The following is a 25,324-nucleotide window of genomic DNA, read 5'->3' as shown; positions in this document are numbered from 1 at the left end:
ACAAGCAGCATACTGCAGATATGGGCCCTTTATTATCTATAATATATTTAACTGCCTTGAATAAGAAGGCAAGTGGCCTGATTAGTAACTTTGCAGACAACACAAAAACTGGAGAAGTCCTAGATAGTGAAGAAGGTTGTCTAAGGACATGGACCTGCTGGAAAGTTTGGCGGAGCGGTGGCTGGTGTCATTTAACCCAGACAAATGGGAGGTAATGTACTTTCAGAGGTCAAATTCCTATTGAACGTGGAGTAGATGGCAATGACCTGAGGAGGGTTGATTTACTGAGAGACCTGGGATGCAGCTCCCTGATGATGGAACGGCAGGTGGATAGGGTAGTGGAAAAGATGCTCGCTGTGTTCGAGTCTGCAATGATATAATCTGGAGGAAAAAACAAATTGCTTTAGGAATTCAGCAGATTGAACAGCAGCTGTGGAGGTTTTGGGTAGAGACCCTGAATCAGGGATGAGTATAGTAGGGAGAAAGCCAGTATAAAGGGGCTGGCAAGTGATGGGTGGAACCAGGTGAGTAGAGGAATGATGGGCAGATGGAGCCATGGGGGGGGAGGACTGGGGGGAGATGGAATGTGATAAGTGAAGACAAGAACCTGCAGATTCAGGATATGGAGACATGGAGGGATGAAGGCAGATGGAACCAGTTAAAGTGGGGGGGGAGAAAGTGGGAGACCCAGTGAGGATACTTGGAGAGAGAACCTACTTGGATCAGGACAACAAAAGGAGCATGGGAAGTGTGGGTCACCTGAACTTAATATTGTTAGGTTGTAGATTTTCCAAGCAAAATACTTGATGCTGCTCTCTATTGCTTGTGTAGTCTCATCCTAGCACTGGACAAGGCCTGCCCAGACTAGTTGGGAAGAGGTGGAGAAATGGCATGCAACTGGGAACTTAGGATAACCATTGCAGTACCACAGGCACTCGCAAAACAATTCCCTAGTCTGTGCATGACCTTGTTGATGTAGAGGAGGCCACATTGATTGCACTAGATGCAGAAAGTGAGGTTGGAGAGGGTTAATGTGAACCTTTGCCTGACCTGGAAGTGTTGTTTAGGTCCCTGGATAGTGGTGATGGTGGAGATATGGGATCAAGTGTTTCACCTCCTGCAGTCTGAGGGGAAAATGCCAGGGGATGGGTGCATTGGTAGGGAGTCACAAAGGGAGTTATCCTTGAGTAAAGCAGAAAGGAGTGGGGAGGGGAATAAACAATGGTGGTAGGATTGCTTTGCATTTGCCAGAAATGACAAAGGATGATGTGCTGGACGTTGAGGAAGGTTGGGAGAAGGGTGTTCTGTCTGGAAGTAGAGGATATGTGAGAAGTGGAGGAACTGTGAGAGAGGGTTGCAACAACCTCAGTTAAGGGGAAGCCACCTATCCTGAACAAGGAGGATGTTTGTTTCAGATATCCTGGAATGGAAAACCTTACCTTGATAACAAGAAAATGAAAAAGGGTGGCCTTCTTGAACTGTCAGTGGTAGTTTGTCTCCTGAGATGGAGGCAGAGAGATTCAGAAAGGGATGAAAAGTGTCAGAAACGGACTGAGTGGATTTGAAATCTGGATGGGTGTTGATAGCAAAGGTGATAAAGTTGAGAAATTCCACATGAATGCAGGAGGCAGCCCCAATGCAGTTGTTGATGTAGCAGAGGGAGTGTTGGGGAGTGATGCTAGAATTGATTTGGAATAGACTGTTCCGCGTAGCCACTGAAAAGACAGGTGCAGCTGAGGCCAATTAAGGTGCCTATTGGTTCATTTTTGATACGTCAAAGGTGAGAGGAATCCAAAGAGGTTATTCAGGGATCTTCTTGACAGACATATGTCCTCGTGGAGGGGACAAGGGGAGACGGGACTGCCGTTGAAAGATGACAATTAACTGCTTCACTGACCTGTGTGAATGCAATGAGCATGGGATGGGGTGGTGGGGGGTGGTGGTCATTTTCATCCCGGTAGTATCAGAACTGATGTGTTTTGCATTGGCTCCTAACCTGGCTTTTCTCGGTTCATTGTGAACAACCCGACTTGGCTTTAAACACAGGTCATTCACACGCCATTTAAGAGGGATCTCTGTGTAAAAGGGGTAATGGTATGAGGATACCATGATGGGATAAAGTCATGGTATGAGGATAGAAGTTCAGTGGGACAAGAGAAGGCAGAAACCACGAGCCTACCAGGGCAGTCGCGTTTGTGGATCTTGGGTAAGAGATAAAAGTTCAGAATGGGAGCATTGTCAGAGACTGTGGAGGGGAGATCTGCTGAAGTGATGAGATCTATGAATTTATGTGAGATGGTGCCCTTATGACTCTTGATGGTGGGTCATGATACAAGGGTAGGGATGAGGAGATTTCCTAGAACCACCTGAGTCTTTGCAAGATCAGTCTGCCAGACTGCAAAGCACCACATTTGTTTGCAAGTTTGAGGCTAGGAGTGGTGTGAAGTGAGCAGGGAGGGTGTGAGGGTAGATGAAGAAGTCAAGGTTTTTGGCACTTGGCAATGAAAATATCAAGAGAGTTGGAAGGGGGAGTGTTGGAGACTTAAGACATCATCATTATTAGTTGGTGGGGGGTGGAATTGACACAGGCAGAGGTGGCAGAAGAAGACCTCAACATCATGATGGGCTAGGAATGGTTGAGGTATGGGTGCAGGGATACAAAGGTGATGGGTTAGCCTTCATAGAATGAGGCATGGAGTACAAGAGTCATGTTGCAGGTGCACAAAACATTAGTTAGCCAGCATTTGAGTATTGAGAACATTACTGGGGATCATTGACCTTCATAATTTTATAATTCTCCATATTCATTCTTGGTTCCCAGCTCATGAGAGTCCAGAACTCGGGGCACAGATTCAAAGTGATTGGGGAGAAATCTTAGGAAATCTTAAGAATGTGCAGGAGGCGCTGTTGAGGCAAGCTACGTAACCCTTCTCCGAGAGGGATAATCAGCTCAGCTCAGTGGCTCCCCCAGCCACCTGAATGCAGCTGGCTGAAAGCAGATGTTAAAGGGTCAGGCTGCTGATCACAGCTGACACTGGGCAGGAGCCGGAGTGTGCTCAGAGCCGCATCCTGTGCAGCTGTGTCCTTCAGGTGGGATTTAAACGTTGCCACCTGAATGGCAATTTAAAGGGCCGCTTTTGCTTCTTCAGGCACATTCTTAGTGTAAAATGCACCTGAAAAAGCCTAAAGGGTCTAGAATGAGGAGGTGGTGGAACAGATACGGTGATTATCTGGCATTTGGATAGATGTTACAATAGGAAAGGTGAAGAGGGAACTAGGCCAATGCAAATAAATGGGATTCACATCCCAGTCGGCATGGAAGAGGTGGATTTCGGTGCTGTGCTTTTCTCTAGTTTAAATCCCATCATTGTTGCTGGAGAGTATACATCAAATGATTAAGTAATCAGTAATGGTGGAAATGAAATGATTTGATTGTGGGGAAAACCTGCTGAGTTCACTAATGCCCTCTGGAATCTAGTCAAGTGGCTATTGCATCCTGTCATAATTGGCATTTTTTTATGATACCCCTTCTCAGGTGCAATCAGCAATGCAAATTTGGGTGATAATTTCCAATTGTGTTTGTTTGGCTGGAGGATGGTGAGATAAATTGTACCATTATATCATAGAAATGTTACAGAGATTCATTTGACTCATTAATTTGGTGTCAGCTCAAAATGGGACAACTTGCAATTATATAACAGCTTCACTCAAAATGATTCTCAGAACTGAGAATTCGTTAGTAATTGTGTAGAATCTCCTTGAATCTTCTGGTTTGAGTGAGAATATTGTCATTTTATTGTCAAAGTTTGAAAGAGAATTTTTGTTGTTTTATTCTCCAGAGCTCAGTATTTGGCTATTAACATGTTATTCCTGCTTTCCCTGTAATTTTCTTCTCCCTTTGCCTAGGCTGAAGGACTTTCTGAGCAAGCATGTACATTTGATGTGCTACAGGATCTGTGTGAGGGCACTGACTGCTATCATACACTACCATGACAGGTTGGTATGCCGTGCTCCATGTGGTGGGTGGGATTATCCAAGAACTTGTTTAGAACATTACAGCATTACGGCCCTCGATGTGGTGCTGACCTATATATTCCTACAAAAAAAAACTAAACCCTTCCAATCTCATAACCTTTCATCCATATTTGTGTGTGTGTGTGTGTGTGTATATAAATATATATATAATATGTGTGTGTATGTGTGTGTGTATATATATATATATATATATATATACACACACACTCACTTTCTAAACTTTCCTCCCTTTGCACAAATGTTCTCTGGTGTTTGCTTCTTCAGCTCTGGGGAAAAAGGTGCTGGCTATCTACCTTTTTTTTAAGCCTTTCATAATCTTGTAGACTTCTATTAAGTCACCTCTCATCCTCCTTTACCCCAAAGAGAAAAGTCTGGCTTATAAGACATACTTAGCAATTCAAGCAACATTCTGGTAAATCTCCTCTGTACCATGACCTCTCAACTCTACTAATCGCCCAACTAACGAAGCCCTGCATCCCATAGGCTGCCTTAACTATCCTATTAACCTACACAGCAACAGTGAGAGATGTATGGATTTGGATCCCAAGGTCCCTCTGAACTTCCACACTTAAATATCTGACCATTAACCCTGTACTCAGCCTGCTTGTGTTTAATCAAGTCACTGTGTTTGAAGAAATATTGTGCATTTTATGTTAATTATAGAAGGAAGGTTTATGATTTGTTAAAACCCTTAAAAGGTGTGAAACCTCCCAGGTGATATAACAATTGTGTTATCAGACGTGTGTCATAGTATCAGAAAAACAGATATTAAGAGATGCGATACCTTTCTTTAAATATTGTCATGCCCATCATTGGTTACTGAATACAATTACAAAACTGAGATGACCTTGACTTTGTAGGCTATTACCCAGATAGGTCCTCTTCACAAGAAACAACATATTCCAACCATCAGAGTGATGCTAGGTGCTATGAAGAGTCGTTAGGTGACACCAACAATCAGTCCACAGCTGTGCAGTTTGGTTTTTGTCAGGATATCTCAGCTCTTCACAGGCATGGTTATAGCTGACAGAAGAATAGAATTCCAGACATGAGATCTTGAGCATTAGACCGTGTGTGGCTTAGGGAGCCCTGGTAAAATTGAGGCGGGGCATCCAGGGAAAGAACTCCTGTATTATACATATATATATATATATATATATATATATAAAACAATATAAAAGAAGAAGGCATGGAAGCTTAGCCCCCAGGGCATCACTGCTAGAGTATCTTTGGGCAGTGCCTATGCCTAACCATCCTGAGCTGTCTAGTCTTTCATAAGACAAAATGATGTTCACTGATGGTTGTGCTGTATTCAATTCCACCTGCAACTCCTCAGTGAATGAAGCAATCTGTGCCTACGTGTAGCAAGATTGAGACAACCCCCAGAGTAAGCTGATGAATGGCAATTAAAATCATTGCTCTGGAAGTGCCAGGCACTGACAAGAAGGAGCCTGTACCATCAACATTCTGAGGATTGCCCTTGACCAGAAACCCATCTGGATTAGCTACAGAAATATAGTGGCTACATGAACAGCTCAGAAATGACTCACCTCCTGATAGCCCAAAGCCTTTCCACTACAAGGCAAGTCTGTGATGGGATATTCTATAGCTGGCTGGATGTATATTGCTCCAGTAGCACTTGAGATGTTTGACACCATATAGAACAAATCAACACATTCAATTTACATTTATTCTCTCTGGTACTAGTACACAGTGATTGTGTGTACCGTCTTACAAAATCTTCAGTTACTTGCTTAGGCTTCTCCATCAGCATCTCTCAAACCCACAGCTTCAGATGTTAAAAAGGACAATGGCAGCAGGAGCATGGAAGCATCATGTTCCTTTCCAAGTTGTGTCAGATCATCACCTGGAAATACATCATTGTCACTGGATCTAAATCCTGGAACTCTTCCCAACCACGTGACAAACGTGTCTTCACAAGAAGACTGCAGAAGTTCAAGAAGGCAGCACTTATCAACATCTCAAGGGAATGATGGCTTAGCTAGCAATGTCCAAATGCTGAAACAAGTCAATGACCATTTCCAATGCTACAATTCTCCAGCACCTTATCCATCTTAAATCCTTTGTTAGATATGTATTTGTCTCCTGGCCATTTATTTTCTATTTCTTCCTTTACCTGGTGCCATCTGCTGCTATGTAAAGCTTTGCCCAGAAGCATTTCTACATGTAATGAATAGGAAACAGTGGATGTGGAAACAAAGGGTGAGATAGTGAGAGAAAGGTGACTGCCCTATCCCTAATCAGTCCCTGACAATCCAATTACTTGTGTATCCAATCTTTTAGAACCCTTCAATAACTTAACTAACATTGGTGGTTGCTGGCCCACAGGAAGAATACATGACAAACTACCCAGCTTGTGTGTGGAAAAGGAGGGAGTGGCTGCAATCTTTGGGCCAGCAAGATGTTGCTCAGACAGAGCTTTCATTTGATTGTGTTGAAACAGAAGTTCTGCCTCCCCACAGAAAAAAAGAATCTTAGGGTTGTAAGTAATGTGTATGTATTCTGACAATAAATCTGAACTTTGACTTTTGAACTTTGTTTCTATTTATTTCCTTGACAGTGAAAACAGACCCAAAAATGGAGGTATATGTGTTGCAAATCACACTTCTCCAATTGATGTCATAATTCTGGCAAGTGATGGTTTCTACGCCATGGTGAGTGATTTCCAATTCTCCACATATGGATCCTTATTATTACAGTGGAATGCCATATATCTTGGCCTCTACAACTAGCCACCTTGTTTCAAGATAATATTGTCACCAGTTCATCGAAACCTTACACTGCTAAGCCAATAAAGCTCATGGTGTTTAGTTCTGTTTTGCAAGTTCACGTTAAATGGTCGAATGGTAGAAGTTAGCTGAATAGAAGCAACAATTTAGCTCATTGCTGGCTCTTGAATGTAATCTCAAGCCCTGTTTTTGTTTGAACTAATGTATCAGTAACAGTTTTGAAATCACCTTCCATCATCTATTCAGGTTGAACATTTCAGATACTTACAACTGAATGAAATCTTCTCCATAATCTTGATTATAGAGTCACACAGCCCAGAAGTAGGTCCTTTAGCCCACATGTCCATTAAGTACTCATCTGCCCATTAAGTACTCATCTGCCCTAATCCTATTCACCAGCTCATGGTCCATAGCCTTTTATGCCTTGGTCATTTCATGTGCGCATCCAGATAGATTTTTTAAAAATGTGCTGGGGAGCACATGGGTAGGAAGGGACTGGACCAAAGGGAACATATGGAGTCATGGTATGATGGTTCCACTTCAGTGGGTAGGAACATGAAGGGGCGGGGGTGGGGGGGAATGATGGGCTTACTGGGGTAGTTGGATTTGTGGATCTTGGGTGGGAGGAGAAACCAGGTAGTGCAGGGTTATGAATGCAATTAAAGGATGTGAGAAGGAAGATTACCAGAAGTGATGAGGTTAGTGAAAAAGGATATTCTAGTTCCAAAGTTCTGACTCTTTACCTTCAGTTCCCAAGACCCTACAGGAGCCCTTCTCACCCTCAGTACCCTTACGGATACTGTGTGAGCCCCTTGGCCGCAAGTCACTGACCACTTGCTGCCGGTGTAGGTCACTGGTCTGCTGTTTTGGTCACCCTCCTATAGAATCCTTCAGCCACTGAGTCCTTCGCTAGTTCATTGCCATGGTTATCTCCCTTCTCAACAGAGGGTTTTTTCCCGCTGCTTGTGGCTGCCGCCATTTTGGGCTCAGACCTCAAGGATGGGGGATTTTAATGAAAAACACAGTTGGCTCCTTTCACAGGCAGTTTAAAACCTGTATGGAACTGCCAGCATTAAGACTGGGTGGTTGGATCCTGCGGGAGCAGTGGTGTTTTTCCACTCCCTGCTCTCGCGGGTCCATCCACATCAGTGTGAAGTAAATGTCCAATTTATTATTTTGCAAATTGTCTCGAACATTTTAAGTGAAAATATGTCCGCAAATTCAACTATTACATGTTTATATACGTTGAACTCACTTTGCAAGATCTCTTAACCCTTTCGTACCCACGTCATTGCTTCCTACATGGACCTTGACATCTGGCTCCTCAGCCTTCTCCTTGAGGTTGCTGTGATCACGATCTGAGTTATCCCAGAGTCGGGCACTTGGGAGGCAATGAACCATCTGGGATTCTCGATTTCTTCCACAGAACATCTATTCCCATGACTATTGAATCACTGCTACTATAGCTCACCTCTTCTTGTCCCTTCCTTTCTTAGCCACAAGGCCAAACTCCATGCCAGAGAATTGACCTCCATGGCTTGTCCCTGGTAGATTGTCCCCCTCAATGGTGTCCTAAATGATATATCTGTTCCTCTCTGTCACCCAGTTGCCTTCCTCCTGCCTTCTCTGTGTGATGACGTGCCTGTAACTCCTGTCTATGGTCCCCTCAGCCTTCTGAATGATTCGGAGTTTGTTGAACTCCAGCTCCAATTCTCTAACATGGTTAAGGAGCTGCAGCTGGAGTCACTTTTCACAGATTATCATCAGATATTGTTGGCTTCCCTGTCTATCCACATTCTGCAAGAGGAGCACGTCCTGCCCTGGCTGCCATTCCCACAATGAAATAGAAAAAATATAAGACAAACTTGGTCATACCTGTGCCTTCTTACTGAATCCTGTTTTTCTATAGGGTTCGTCCTTGCCTCACTTCTGCATTATCACCTCACCTTTGTCAGGGGAGAGGGAAGTTGAAACCTTTAGTTGAGTGTAAGCAAAGAAACTACTTAGCAATACCTATATTTTAGTAATATTGTAATGTCTTGATTGCTTTTGTTAGATTTACCTGTACCAATGTCAAAATGGATGGCATTCTATTCTGTTGTAATGAGATATTACTGAACGAAACTGCTATTGCAGTTCCCTAAAAATTCATGCAGAAATAATTAATTGTATACTTTGAAGTGGCATATAGTATGAATGTAACAATTGTGCTATAAAATTCTTATTTTCTTTGTATGTGTAGTGTTGCTTCTCCTTTTTCTGGGACAACGCCATAGTCAAAACAAACTGAGGATGAGGAAGATGTGTTCTTTACTCAGTAGGGAGCTCTATAATAGGTTAGAAATGGAAGACAAGTAGGACTCATTGCTAAGCAAAATAATTGAAATATTAATCTTGTGTATGACTATTTTGTTTCATCAGGTTGGGCAAATTCATGGTGGGCTGATGGGAATCATTCAGAGAGCCATGGTCAAGGCTTGTCCTCACATCTGGTTTGAGAGATCAGAAGTTCGAGATCGCAATCTAGTTGCAAGAAGGTGAAGTAAAAGGCACTGCAATTGGGTGCACTGGGGCCCCATTCGGTCTGTTCAATTTACCATCTGGCTTATCATTCAGTTGCCACAGCTCGATTTCACTGTTAGATCACCATTTGGTGATGACTGTGGTTCATGAGCAAGTTGTTGTGTACAAGTGTCACCTTCTGTTTAATGACTGCAATGTCCACTCGAACAATCAGCATGAGAACCTTTCTACTTGCATGTGTGGCTAATTCTATTCTTTATGATCTCTTCAGGCTGGGTGAACATGTAAGAGACCAGGTTAAATTACCAATTTTGATATTCCCAGAAGGTAAGTGAAGGTTGTTAAATGATATGGTAGCAAATAGTCTCTCCTTGTTCTTCTAAATAATTGAAGCATTATGGAGAACAAAATTGTCATTAAATAGGAGGTGAAATACATTAAAAGTTAGCTAATAATCTCTTTGAATCATTTGATAAGATAGGATTGAGCTGAGTTCAATAAGCCAGGAAGTCTCAGGATTGATTCTTGTTACATCCTCTGACAAAGTTCTGCTGGTAATTTCAGAAACATAAATAATGGGAAAAGGAGCAGGATACAATGCCTCTAAAACCTTTTTCATTATCCAGTAAGATCACTGCTTATCCAGCTCTGCTTTCTTGCCTATTCCACTTAACCCATGATTCCTGAAAAGCCTACTCAGTCTTGAACACATTAACATGGTCCCCTTGGTTAGAACATTGCCAAATATTCATGACTTTCAAGGACAATGAAGTCTCCAACTCTGAAGTGGGACATTTCTTACTTTCTCTCTTTTTCTGGGTTCCTCTCATCGTGGAAATCATCCTTTTAGCATTTACCCTGCAAAGCCTCTTCAGAATCTAGCCTGAGCTACACTTGACTTTGTGGAACAGTCTTTAAATTTAATTTTTTTCATAAATTGAGACATACAGCACGATAGCAGGCCATTTCGGTCCACGAGTCCATGCCACCCAATTTATGCCCAGTTAACCTACATCCCACCAGTATGCTTTGAACAGTGGGAGGAAACAGACCCTCCAGGGAAAGCCCATGTACAAACGGGGAGAAGGTACAAACTCCTTACAGACAGTGTGGGATTCAAATCCCGGTCCTGATTGCTGGTGCTATAAAGGCGTTGTACTAACCACTACGCCAACCATTCTTTATTTCTGTCCCAGGAGGGAAATGAGAAATTCTACAAATGCTGGGATCTAATGCAGTACACAAAAGTGCTGGAGAAACTCAACTGGTCATGCAACATCCATAGGAAGTAAAAGGCGATCAACATTTGGGTCTGAGCCCCTTCGTCAGGAGTGCCAAACGTCAAGCAGATGCTGGAATAAAATGTGGGGGGGTAGGGAGAAGGGGTAGGATCACAGGCCAACAGGTAGGAGGTATTAAATGGATGCAGGTGGGAAGATAGAAGAGAAAGAAGCTGAGAAGTGATGGAGAGAGGGCTCTGATAGAAGGAGGGGAAGTGGGTGGGGAGCTAGAGGAAGGGAGTCGAGGAAAGAGTGCAGAAGAGAGGGTTAATGGAAATTGGAGAAGTTGACATTGATGCCATCTGGTTGGAGACTGCTGAGGTGGAATACAAGGTGGTGTTCCTCCACTTTGTAGGTGTTCTCAACTTGGCAGTGCATGAGGACATGGGCAGACATGTCAGTGGCATTGGTCTGTAGAATGGAAGTTATTAGCCCCTGGGAGGGCTTTACTGTTGCAGTAGGCCGAGTGAAGGTGCTCAACAAAACAATCTCCCAGTCTGCGTCCAGTCTTCTCAATGCAGAGGACGCTACACTGGATGCAGTAGATGCCCCCTACAGATTCACAAGTGAAGTGTTAATTCACTTGGACAGTTTTGTGCTCTTCATTATGTTTGGAACAAAGACACTTTCTTCCTTTATTTGCCCCTGTGCTCCACAGTTTTACATTTATAATCTAACAATTCACGTCCACATTCCAGATTTTATTCAAGGATACTTGTATGCATTTTGGTTTGACCTTGCAGAAATTATAACACTTTTTCTACGTCGTCCCCTCATTTCAGGACACCATAATGTTTGGGACATTTGGCTTCACAAGTGTTTGTGATTTCTCAGATATGTTTAATTGCTTAATTGGTGCAGGTATAAGGGAGATAGGCTTGCTTCGAAGCTTTTGATCATCTTTGGAGTCTGCAGTTGCCATTTTTCTATGTGAGGATCAGAGTTGTGCCAATGAAAGTAAAAGAAGCCATTATGAGGCTGAAAAACAAGAATAAACAGTAAGATTTATATGGAATTTTTTTTCATTCCTATGTACGGATGGTCATAGGTCGTAAGTCAGGGAGAGGCTGTACACCATTATCTAGATGTCACAAGCTAGCAACACATTACACAGGCAAAGGAATGAATCAGATTCAGGTAGAAGAGATTAAGTTTAATTTGTCGTAGAGTTTGCTACAGATATTGTGGGCCAAATGGCCTGCTTCTGTGCTGTACTGTTCTATGGTTCATGTTGTGCCCTGAACTACCAACCTATTTAGCCAGGATGTGTTGCCATTTTCAATTGTATTCAAAATGACAGTTACAAATCAATTAAGAATGTTGTGAATTTAAATTTATGTTTAAATTGGATCTTCCGTATCGAGAATTGAATAAAAAATATTCAAGTGATAGTTCCCACAACTTTCTTCATTATCATTTCTCACTGTTTTCCTGTGGGAACCCAACCTTGCAACACTCAAGCCTTGCTCTATTCCTCTCCACAGGAACCTGTATCAACAATACCTCTGTAATGATGTTCAAGAAGGGCAGTTTTGAAATTGGAGCTACTGTCTACCCTGTTGCCATCAAGGTAAGAATAATGATTCATGTATCTGGGCATGTCAAGACCTCTTGATTCCCTTATCATTGAAATGTAGTTCTGAGGCGCTAGATAAATTAACAAAATGGTACAAACAAGGGGGCTTACAACTACCAAACTTTAAGAATTATTATAGAGCAGCACAATTAAGATACCTATCAGATTTTTATCAAACAAGGGAAAAAACAGATTGGACCAGATTAGAGCTAGATAAAATAGGGGAGAAGGTACCTGAACATATACTTAATAAGTGGGATGAAAAGCTGGTGCAACATAGGAATTCACCAGTACTGCACCATCTGCTCAACATTTGGAAGAAGAATCACGTAGAAAGGAATAAAACAAATTATCAACTACCAAAATTAATATTGACACAAAATCAACTAATCCCTTTCACAATAGATAACCTTTGCTTTAGAGAATGGGAGAGAAAAGGGATCAAAAGAATAGAAAATTGTTTTTTGGGAAATAAATTATCTTTTGAACAAATGAAGAACAAATATGGTATAACTCACGGTACAATGTTTGCATACCACCAACTGAAAACCTACTTGAAGGACAAATTGGGAAGCAGACTGAGGTTACCAGAAGGAAGCAATTTTGAATATGTGATTACACACACAATGATAATTAAAAGATTTATAACAAACCTGTACATCAAACTGCAAGAGAAAGAGAACAAGGAAACAAGCTGTAAACCCAAACAAAAATGGGAGCAAGATCTAAACATGAAGATAAAGAGTGAAACATGGGAAAAGCTATGCTCCAGAACTATGAGAAATACAATAAACACGAGGTTACGCATGATACAATATAATTGGCTACACAGGCTATACACCACGCCCAAAAAGTTAAATAAATGGGACCCAACAGTATCAGACAGATGTTTTCGCTGTAAGAAGGAAACAGGAACAACAGTACATGCAATTTGGGCATGTGAGAAAGTGGAAAAGTTTTGGGAAGATCTAAATCAGGTATTAAATAAAATCACAAAAAGCAACATACCAAAAAATCCAGAGATCTTTCTTTTAAGTTAATATAAAAAGTAAAGAACTTGGACTCGATTTGGATGGAGCACAAAAAAGATTTATTATGATAGCCTTAGATGTTGCAAAAAAATGTATTATGTCAACCTGGAAATTAGAAGATAGCCTGAGAATACAGCAATGGTACATAGAAATGAATAAATGTATTCTGTTGGAAAAAATAACATATAATTTAAGAAATAACATCACAGTATTTGAACAAATTTGGGAACCGTACATGGAACAAACAGAGAAGTCCTACCGCGGACCTCCACCACCTAAAATGACAGACAGAAGGAGAAGAAGACGAAATGAACTGACCCAGTACGTAAAAATAGATGACACAAATTTCTTGTTTATTTTCATTGTGTGATGACATTGTTTAATGGGTTTAATGTATCATATAGGTTGAACGTTGAGTGGGTGGTGGGGGGGGCTGAAGGAGGGAGGGAAGGATGGGGGGAAAAGGGGAGAAAATGACACTGTGTATATTCAAGAGGGAAATGTTTGTGTGTATTTTGGTCAGTATGGTACATAGTGTGAAAAATAAAAAATTTAAAAAATGAAATGTAGTTCTGAGAATGTTTTTTTAAACTTTTTTATTAACAGCACAATTGAAGCCAATTCCAGCCATTTAAATCCATGTTGCCCAATTACACTCAAATTAAGCTACAACCCTATATGTTTTTGAAAAGTGGGGAGAACACTGGAGCACCTGGAGGAAACCCATGCAGATTCAGGGAGAGCGTACAAACTCTTTACAGATAGTGCCAAATTTGAACCTGGGTCATTGGCACTGTACTAGTGTTGCACTAACCAATCTATAAATCAATATTCAATGATTCCACATCCATAGCTCTTTGGAATGGAGAACTCTTAAAAGAAAATTTGTCTCCATATAAAGTCAACCTTTATTCTGAAGCTGTGCTGCCTTGTGTTCCAAACTTTCAGCACCCTCCCTGTCAATCCCACAAGATCACTTCACATTCTCCTCTGCTACTACAAGAATAGTCCTCCCCCCTCTGGTTGTGGAATAGCTGCTACAAGAGCTGTTGTGTTGCAGTGCCAGAGACCCAAATTCAATCCTGACCTTGGCTGCTGGTCATTGGAGTTTACACGTTCTCCCTTCATCTGTGTGAGATTCATCTGGTGCTCTGGATTCCTTCCACATTCCAAAAATGTGAAGATTTGTTGGTTCAGTGGCCCGTGTAAGTTACCCACCTAATGTGTAGATGAGTGGCAGAATCTGCAAGGAGTTTTTAATATATTTTTTTAATTTTTCACACTATGAACCATATCAACCAAAATATGTACAATAATTTCTCGTTAAATTTACACAGTGGTCTTTTCTACCCTTTCCCTCCCTCCCCTCTACCCACCCCCCCCCCTCCAAAACCCATAAATATTCAACATATACAATAAAACCATAAAACAATATCTTCACACAAAGGAAAATAAACAAGAAAAATGTGTCATCTACTGATCACACACTGAATCTAGTCGTTTTGTCTTATCTTTAGGGGATGGAGGTCCTAGGCAAGCTCTCTCTGATATGTTCCATGTATTTTTCCCAAATTTGTTCAAACATTGTGACTTTTTTAAAAATTCTTTATTTTTTCCAATGGAATACATTTATTCATTTCCATGTACCATTGCTGTATTCTCATGCTCTCTTCCATTTTCTAAGTTGACATTATGCATTTTTTTGCTATTGCTAAGGCTATCATAATGAATTTTTTTGCACTTTATCCAATTTGAGGCCTAATTCTCTATGTTACTTAAAAGAAAGATCTCTGGTTTTTTTGGTATGTTATTTTTTGTAATTTTATTTAGTATCTGATTTAATTCTTCCCAAAACGTATTTGCTTTCGTACATGCTTAAGTTGTATGTAATGTTGTTCCCATTTTCTTCTTACAGCGAAAACATCTATCCAATAATGTTTTAATTTTTGAGGAGTATATATATACCCTGTGTAACCGATTATACTGTATCATGTATAACCTTGTGTTTATAGTATTCTTCATAGTTCCAGAAGATAACTTTTCCCATAATTTTTTATCTTTATATTTAGATCCTTTTCCCTCTTCTGCTTAGGTTTATAGTTTATTTCATTTTCCTTATCTTGCAGCTTAATGTATATATTGGTTATAAATCTTTTAATTATCATTGTGTCTGTAATCACGTATTGAAAGCTGCTTCCCTCTGGTAATCTCAAGCTGTTTCCCAATTTATCCTTTAAATAAGCTTTCAATTGATGATATGCAAACATTGTACCATGAGTTATTCCATATTTGTACTTCAACTGTTCAAATTTTAATAAATTATTTCCCAAAAAAACAATTTTCTATTCTTTTGATTCCTTTTCTCTCTCATTCTCTAAAGGAAAGGTTGTCAATTGTAAAAGGGATTAGCGGATTTTGCATCAATAGTAATTTTGGTATTTGATAATTTGTTTTTTTTCCTTTCTAAGTGGATCTTCTTCCATGTATTAAGTAAATGATGCAGTACTGGTGAGTTTTTATATTGCACCAGCTTTTCATCCCACTTGTATGTTTTGGTTCCTTTTCCCCTATTTTATCTAGTTCTATCTTAATCCAGTCTGGTTTTCCCTTGTCTGGTAAAAATCTGATAAATACCTTAATTGTGTGGCTCTATAATAATTTCTAAAATTTTGTAACTGCAAACCATCTTGATTATACCTCTGCTAATTTATCTAACGCTACTCTTGGATTCCTCCCTTTCCACAAGAATTTCCTTATTATTCTCTTTAGTTCCTTAAAGAATTTTTCTGTTGAAGGAATTAGTAACATTTGAAATAAGTATTGTATCCTTGGGAACACGTTCATTTTAATGCACTTTACCCTCCCTATCAACGTTAGCGGTAATTCTTTCCAACGTTCTAAGTCTTCCTGCAATTTCTTTATTAGAGGCTGATAATTTAGTTTGTACAAGTTGCTTAAGTTATTATCTAACCTGATCCCTAGGTATCGGATTGCTTGTGTTTACCATTTAAATGGTGATTTAAAAAAAAATTTCTGTATAGTCTGCGTTACTCATTGGCATCACTTCACTTTTATTTGCATTGATTTTGTACACCGATATTTCTCCATATTCTTTCAATTTCTTATTTAATTCTTTTACTGATACCTCTGGTTCTTTTAGGTATACTATGATGTCATCTGCAAATAAGCTGATTTTATACTCCTTCTCCTTTATTTTTATCCCTTTTATTTTATTTTCTTATCAGAAACCAAGATCCATCTTATCAGTTCTGCTAAAGGTTCTATTGCTAAGGCGAGCAATGAGGGGGTAGTGGACATCCCTGCCTAGTTGACCTACTTAATTTAAAGTGATTCGATACATATCCACTTACTGTTACCTTCGCCAACGGTCCATTATACAATGCTTTAATCCAATTTATATATTTTTCTGGTAGATTGAACTTCTGTAATACTTTAAATAAGTAATTCCACTCTACTCTGACAAAGGCTTTTTCTGCATCTAGAGCAACAGCCACTGTTGGTTTCTTATTTCCTTGAACTGCGTGGATTAGATTAATAAGTTTGCAGACATTGTCCACTGTTCTTCTTTTCTTAATAAATCCAGTTTGATCTTGTTTTACTATTTTAGGTACACAATCGGCCAATCTGTTTGCTAATTTTGCTATTATCTTGTAGTCTGAGTTAAGTAGAGATATTGGTCTATAATGCTGGTGTTAATGGATCCTCAGATGAGGAAAAATAGTTTTTCCCAGAGAGTAGTGGATGTTTGGAATTCTCTAACCAGGGAAGTGGTTGAGGCTGCCTCATTAAACATATTTAAAATTCGGTTAGATAAATTTTTACATGATAGAGGAATTAGGGGATATGGGGAGAAGGCAGGTAGGTGGAGTTAGGTCATAAATTAGATCAGCCATGATCGTATCGAATGGCGGAGCAGGCTCGATGGGCCACTTTTGGCCTACTCCTGTTCCTACTTCCTATGTTCCTTTCCTGTCTTTGGTATTACTATAATTATTGGTGTCTTACATAAATCTGGCAAGTTTTGTGTTTTTTCTTTCTGGTTCATTACTTCCAGGAGAGGAGGAATTAATAACACTTTAAATGTTTTATAAAATTCTGTTGGAAATTCATCCTCTCCTGGTGTTTTATTGTTTGGCAGCTTTTTTAATATATCCTGTACTTCCTCTATTTCAAAAGGTTTTATTAGTTTGTTTCGTTCCTCTTCTTGCAATTTCGGCAGTTCAATTTTAGCTAAAAAATTTTAGCTAATATTTTGGTTTTTTTCTCCCAGTTCGTAATAATTTTGCTTTGTTTTCATTATGTTCTTCTACACCTTGTACGTTTGTAATGTTTCACATTTTTTTTTTGTCCGCCAATTCTCTCCTTTTCGTTATATCATCCCTTTTTACTAATTCCTTTTCTGTACTTACTATCTCCCTTTCCAACTGCTCTATTTCCCGATTGTAATCCTTTTTCATCTTAGTCTCATAACTTATTATCTGCTCTCTAATGAAGGCTTTCATTGCATCCCATAATATAAATTTGTCATTCACTGATCCTGTGTTTATTTCAAAATATGTTTTAATTTGGCATTCAATAAACTCATCTAAATTCCTGTCTTTTAAGTAGCATGGAATTTAACCTCCATCTATATGTTCTTGGTGGGATGTCCTCCAGTTCTATTCCTAATAATAGGGGTGAATGATCTGATAGTAGTCTAGCTTTATACTCAGTTTTCCTAACTCTCCCTTGAACATGGGCTGACAACAAAAACATATCAATCCTTGAGTAAATTTTGTGCCTACTCGAATAATATGAAAATTCTTTCTCTCTTGGGTGTTGCCTCCTCCATATATCCATAAGTTTCATTTCCTGCATTGATTTAACTATAAATTTGGCTACTTTATTCTTTTTACTTGTCTTTTGTCCAGTTTCATCCAACATTGGGTCCAAATTAAGGTTAAAATCTCCTCCTATCAATATATTTCCTTTTGTGTCTGCAATCTTCAAAATAAATATCTTGCATAAACTTTTGATCCTCCTTGTTAGACGCATATATATTGAACAAATTCCAAAATTCTGAGTATATCTGACACTTTATCATTGCATACTTCCCTGCTGGATCTATTATTTCCTCCTCTATTTTGAATGGTACATTTTTGTTAACTAGTTCAGCTAAACCTCTAGCTTTTGAATTATAGGATGCTGCCGTTACGTGCCCTACCCAGTCTCTCTTTAGTTTATGTTCCGCGTCAGTTAGATGCATTTCCTGCACAAATGCTATATCTATTTTTTCCTCCTTCAATAAATTTAGTAGCCTCTTCCTTTTAATTTGGTTATATATTCCATTGATGTTTATAGTCATATAGTTCAACATAGCCACCTCTTTTCCACCTCTTCACCACCTCTATCCCCCTTTTCCCCATTTTCATCTCTTAGTTTTCTCTTATTACATACGACAACACATTTAAGACATAAAGTACCCCTGCAGTTCCCACATACACTAATACCTTAACCCAAAAAGTCCCGTTTTCCCCCCCCCCCCCCTCTGAGTTGCCCCATATCCCTTGCCGGGCAACCACAACTCCCCTTTTCATTTGAATTGCGATCTTGTTCGCACCGTCATCTGATTTTGCAGTGATGGTTATTCCCCCTCTACCTAGCCCTCTCCAGAAAATACTTTTTTTAATTACAAAGCTTGCTCTTTTTTCCTCCCTTCCTTCTCTTCTCTTTTCCCTCTTTAGTTCTTTTCATATACATCTTTATATATACTTTATCACCGTTCTTCATTCTTGTTACAGCTCTTCTCCCATCCTGCAAACGTTCTGCGAATTCTTGCGCTTTCTCCAGATCCGAAAACAGTCTGCTTTGCTCCCCGGGTATAAATATTTTAAGCACAGCTGGATGTCTTAATATGAATTTGTAACCTTTTTTCCATAAAATTGATTTCACTGTATTAAACTCCTTCTTCCTCTTTAAGAGTTCAAAACTTATGTCTGGGTAAAAAAAAATATTTTTTTATTCTTGTATTCCAATGGTTTATTATCTTTTCTAACTTTATTCCTTGCCCATTCCAGTATATTTTCTCTTGTCGTATATCTCAAAAATTTTACTAAGATGGATCTTGGTTTTTGATGTGCCTGTGGTTTCAGAGCTAATGCTCTGTGTTCCCTTTATTTCCATTTCTTCCTGCATTTCTGTCGTTCCCAGGATCTTCGGGATCCATCCTTTTATAAATTCCTTCACGTCTGTGCCTTCTTCACCCTCCTTCAGGCCCACTATTTTTATGTTGTTTCGCCTACTATAATTTTCCAACATATCAATTTCCTGAGCTAACAACTCTTGCGTCTCTAATTTTTTTATCACTTTCTTCCAATTTTTCTCTTAGGTCATTTACTTCCATTTCTACAGCCGTTTCCTGCTCCTCCACATTCTCTACTCTTTCCCTATTTCTGTCATTACCATTTCTAACCTTTACATTTTATCTTCTGTTCTTTTAATTTTCCTTTTAATTGCATTAAACTCTAATGACAACCATTCTTTTAGTGACCTCATTTGTTCTTCAAAAAATACTTCATCTATATTCTGTTCATCAGTTTTACCTTCTATTTCTCACCCTAAACTGATCAAAAAAAATTTTTTATGATATATTTTTATTCTGTAATATTATTGTTTAATATCTCTGTATTAATTCATTACTTACTATGTATTTTTTTTATATCTCTTTGAACTGTATGTGTTTATAAATTATAATAATAATAAAAAGATTGAAAAAGAAAGTTTTACCTTCTATTTCTCTGAAGATTTTGGTCATCTTCTTCCTCTTCTGTGTCTGTATCTCTTCTGTTTTTCCTGATGAGCTGCTTGTATCTCTTTGTCGGGTCTCTTGTTGCTGGTCCTCCCCTCCTGGGCTGCTCGTCTGTTGTGTTTCCTGACGTTGGTCATCTTGTCGGTCATCCCTCCGTCTATCTCCCATGTCTGCTTCATCGCTCCTTCTTCTGCTGCCTTCCTCATCCTCCAGCTGAGCGCCCTGGTGTTGGGCGTCCCTCAGCTGTTTTCTCTGTTACAGCCCACTCCTCTGCTGATTTTCTTTTCTCCCCCCCCCCCCCCCAACCGGTGTCCTCTTTCTCCTTTGATTGCGCATGCGCAATTGCGCACTTTTGTTTGGCTCCGAGAGCCATTTTTGTAGTGCACCGGCTGGTGGGTTGCGACTCCGCAGGGCAGGCATTGACCTCAAGGGTTGGGCGCTCCTCGCCACCACAGCGTCCTGTTTGTTCGTGCAGGTAAGGCCTTCTTTCTTCTCCGGAAACTTTTCTACTTCTTTCTTTCCAGTTGTTTTTACTTTCTCCTCCTTGGAAGCCATCCTCTTTCTCTTCTCTGTATCTTTATCTTCTATTTCTTATTTTATTTTTGTTATGCTTTGCTTTTTCTTAACTTTTTTCCTATTTTCCTGGAGAAGGCTGGTTTTCCCGACTGGCCACTACTCCATCACGTGACTCCTCAAATTTGCAAGGAGTTGAAGTCAATGTAGGAATAATATAAACTGGGATTATGTTGGATTAGCATTAAAATGGGTGGTTGAACCTTAGTGTGGACTTGATGGACCAAGGGCTTGTTTGCACGCTATAACCTTCATTCACTGTATATAACCTTTCGAGAAAGTTTGCAGGTGCTGGGCTCGAGTGCGATACACAAACATGCTGAGTTTCTCCAGCACATCAACCATCATCACAAAAGTTGGTGCAGAGAAAGATCTCTAGGCTATCTCCAATGTATTTAATGTTCCTTAACTCCAAAGCTTCATGTTCCATTTTCCTCTCTGAACTGACGTCAGAACAAAACACTTATGTCATTACATCCATCCAGGATTGGGCAAGAAATAGTCCAAATGTAAAAGGATAGATATTAAACTCATGAACAAAAAAAATGAACTGCTGAAGGAAGTCATTCAACCAGGCAGCATCTGTGGAGGCTTATAGATGTTTTTGAACAAAGAGTGCAGAGAAAATTTATTAGGATGATTCTGGAACTTGAGGAACTGAGTTACAGGGAAAGATGTTATTAGGATGTTATCCCCTGCAGCGTGGAAAAATGAGGGGGGGGGGGTTTGATGCCTTTTTCCACTGAGGGTAGATGAGATACAAACCAGAAGATATGAGTTAAATGTCAAAGGGGAAATATTTGAAGATAACATTAGGGGGGATTTCTTCACACAGAGAGTAGTGGGAGTATGGAACAAACTGCCAACTGAAGGTGAATGCGAGCTGTATTTTAACATTTAAGAAAAATTTGTACAGGTGTATGGATGGGAAGGGTATGGAGGGTTGTAGACTGGGTGCAGGTCAGTGGGATTAGGCAGAATGACAGTTCAGCACAGAAGAGAAATCCAGAAGGGCGTAATGCTGTAATGTTCCATGGTTCTCAGACCCTACATCATGACTGATGGTGTGATGGAGAAATGCCCAGTATAAAGAATTGAATGGGAGAGGGGTGAGGCAGAAACCGACAAGCAGTAGACAGATCCAGGAGAAGAATTGATGGACAGATGAAGCCAGTGGGGTGGGGGAGGGAAGGATAGAGATAGCAACAGCTAGTGCTGCTATCAGAGGTAGTGTGGAGACATCAGCAGAATATAAAATCGACTCCTCCCTTGACAGATTCTATCATCTGCAGCACTGTTTCCACTCCTTACCTCCAACCCTCTGTCGCCATCTGCCCATCGCCCCAGTTCACTTGGATCCACCTCTACCCCTCAGATCCATACATGAGTTATCTCACCTCTGAGCTCCAAGTCCTGATGAAGGGTCCAGAACTGAAATGTCACCTATCCATTCCTCTCCTGACCTGTTCAGTTCCTCTAACAGCTTTTGCTCCCAATTCCAACACCTGCAATCTCTTCTGTCTCCTTTAAATTCACAGGCCTGACTGACACTGGTGCTTTGACCATCCCCTTTATTGTGCTTTTCTTGGCAGTACGATCCACTTTTTGGTGAAGCTTTCTGGAATAGTAGCAAATATGGAATGGTGAACTACCTGCTAAGGATGATGACCAGTTGGGCAATTGTGTGCAGCGTCTGGTATTTGCCACCAATGACACGAGAGGTAAAATCTTTAATGTGAAGGAAGGGAATAACATTTCACTTTTTTTTTGATGCTCTATTGGTTCTTCTGGATGAGCTGAATTGTTAATGAGGGCAAATTGAGTATGTTCTCCATGAGTAGAGCTAGGTGGTGAATCGTGATTCAGTCTGGCTTTCCTCAAGTCTCGTTCCATGGATTTGTTTGACATTCCGTTGACATCATCAGGCTTCCTCATCCACAACTGGAATTCTGTCCAGTTGTTTAAAAAAAACATTCTGGATCTGTTGAACACAGTGTAGATGAGTGGAACAAAGGCTAAAGACCAAGACAATTTCTTTTGGAAATTGAGCATAGGACTGCTGTTGGTAGTAAAGTCCCTTTTGCAAGGTCCAATTTAATTAATTTCAAATTCTTTGTTCCCCAATTTTGTAAGTATTACCATCATTTTTCACATTGATGCAAGTTTAAATTTGTGGCCATCTTCCTTGCTAATTAATCTTTAATCTATGTTACAACACTGTTACTGATTTTTGTTTGGTACATTATAGTATGTTGCAGTTTCAAATATTCAGGTTTTAAACAGGCTTTTTCTTTTTACTCTGTCAAAAACTTGTTACTATATTTAAAACATGTTCATTCACTCCCTGAGTCTTTCTGTTGCAGAAGAAATAGACCCATGTTGTGAGATCGACACCTTTCATGTCCTGTGTATAATAGGATGTCTAAAACCTAAACAAGATTTGGCTAGGGTCTAACCAGTATTCTTTACAAATCTGTTTGCAAACCTCCACTTTCAAGTTGTATTCCTTATTCTTTCTCAAGCACTACTGTACATGTTACTCCCATGTCTGCCCACAGTCTCATGCCCTGTTAAAACCAAGACCACCCATAAATTGGAGGAGCAACACCTAATATTTTGTCAGGGCATTCTCCAACCGGATGGCATTAATGTTGACTTCTTCTCCCTCTCTTCCCCTGTTCTGAAACAAGTAATGGGGCTGGAAGGAAGAGGAATGGTGTTGAGGTCACTGCAGCCAGACTGTGAAAAAGCTGTGAAGTTAGTACACTAGTTCTGATCTCCAAGTTGAGGTGGACATTTTTGCAATTCTATCTTTAGAATACTTAGCTCTACAATTTTTAATTAAAACTCAAAAAGAGTATTAATGATGTTGAAAAGCACCCTGAATGTTGCTCAAATGATGAGGGTAGAGGATGATGAAGAATGATAACTTTTACAGTAGTTTTACCCCCCACCCCACTTATCCACGGGGTTATGTTCTAAGATTTCCCCCTCGCCCCCACATGCCTGAAACAGTCAACAGTACCAAACCCCATGTTTTTTCCTATACCTATGATAAAGTTTAATTTATAAAATTTGGCACAATAAGAGAGATTAACAATAATAACTAATAATAAAATAGTGTAGACGACCACTACAAAGAAACACACGCACAGTGTGGCAGGTTAAGCTCACTACTTTAGTAGGGCTGAAAAGGTTGCCTTTATACTATTCCAAGTTCCCGCTCTTTTTGCTGATTGACTGAGTCATCCATATGAATAACAATAGCTGGCGGGAATATCCATGCATACGAACGCCCTTCTTCCCCAGCCTGTTCTGCTGAGTTAGCTGGGCAGCTTGACCAACACCATTTTAGGGCTGTCGGTCTGATGCTGCCCCAGCTGATTCGTTGTCCTGAGAGTCGCTTTAGCGATCTCTGTCCGCGTCTGCTGCTGCGCGATGTGCCAGCCTGATATCCGCAATTGCAGGCCGCCACAATAGAACACTTATAACAATATTTTTTAAAAAGTTAATTGAACACAAGCATTGTGATACCATGACAGTCGATCTGATAACCGAGACGGCTACTAAGTGACTGACAGGCGGATAGTGTATACAGAGTGGATACGCTGGACAAAGGGATGATTCACGTCCTGCATGGAACAGTGCCAGATTTCATCACGCTACTCAGAATGGCACACGATTAAAAACTTATGAATTGTTTGTTTCTAGAATTTTCCATTTAATATTTTTGGACCGTGGTTGACCTTGGGTAACTGAAACCGTGAAAAAGTTGGGGGAGGGGGTGGTGGAGACCACTGTATCATTCCTCTCATATGTTGCCCTCCTTTGGGTTCTCTCCCTTCACCCTATTCAACAGTCCTTAGTTGTTCCCTCCTATCTGATGACAGCATTCTCAGAGATTGGTTACAATGTGGAAGGGGGCAGCATGGTTGGCGTAGCGGTTAGTGCAATGCCTCTACAGCGCCAGCGATTGAATGAACCAGGGTTTGATCCCACGCTGTCTGTAAGGAGTTAGTACATTCTCCCCATGACTGTGTGGGTTTTCTCCGGGGGGTGGCTCCGGTTTCCTCCTATCCTTCAACTTACTGGGGTATAGGTTAATGGGGTGTAAATTGGGTGGCACCGGCACCTGTGGCTGAATTGGCGTGTTATAGTGCTGTATGTCTAAATTAAAAAATTTAAAGCTAGCGAGTCTGAAACAGCTCTGTAATGCAGTCCAGCGAGTCCATTCCCAGCCCTCTCGGAACTATTTTCAGTTTTCATTGTCTTTGAACACAGTGTTGACAACAGTCTTCTATTACAATGTGGAAGCCAGTTCCTGGCAGCATATCCTGCCCCGCCTTCCCCCCCCCCCCCCCCCCCCACCACCCCCCCCCACCACCACTACTTGTGCATCCCAATTTCTTCCAGGCATCATTTTTGTCCTTTTGTGCAACTGCTTGTCTGTAGTCTTTTTGGGGGAACCTAGTTTTGAACCTCAACAATGGAAAATGTTTTTCCATGAATACCCTTTATAAATCTAAACACCTCAGATCCAAGGAGAATAAACCCTTTATCTCCTATTTATCGACATCGCTATGAAGCTCAGATCCTCATGCTGTTTGACCATTTCAAGCTGCCCTGCCAAGGAAACAGTGTCAATAAAACCTCTTGACATCCCTCTCTGAGCTCACAACCCTGCCTAGCCTCTGTTCTTGTGCAAGTTCCACACAGGAAAATTGGTCAACAAGGAGAGACATATGGCA

General features: G+C 40.3%; 1 protein-coding gene across 1 annotated transcript in view; it reads left to right on the top strand.

Annotated features, from left to right (window-relative positions):
- The window catches only part of gpat4 (glycerol-3-phosphate acyltransferase 4), a 70,374-nt gene that overhangs the window by 34,567 nt on the left and 10,483 nt on the right, over positions 1-25,324 (top strand). Inside the window, exons 5-10 of the mRNA XM_069917785.1 lie at positions 3,907-3,996; positions 6,617-6,710; positions 9,207-9,322; positions 9,580-9,635; positions 12,073-12,158; positions 22,169-22,297. Of these exons, the coding sequence (XP_069773886.1) occupies positions 3,907-3,996; positions 6,617-6,710; positions 9,207-9,322; positions 9,580-9,635; positions 12,073-12,158; positions 22,169-22,297 (571 nt within the window). The remainder of the gene's footprint in view (positions 1-3,906; positions 3,997-6,616; positions 6,711-9,206; positions 9,323-9,579; positions 9,636-12,072; positions 12,159-22,168; positions 22,298-25,324) is intronic.

The sequence above is a fragment of the Narcine bancroftii genome, chromosome 2, assembly GCF_036971445.1.
Source record: "Narcine bancroftii isolate sNarBan1 chromosome 2, sNarBan1.hap1, whole genome shotgun sequence".
NCBI classification, from domain to species: Eukaryota; Metazoa; Chordata; class Chondrichthyes; order Torpediniformes; family Narcinidae; genus Narcine; species Narcine bancroftii.
This window is presented reverse-complemented; position numbering and strand designations above follow the sequence as displayed.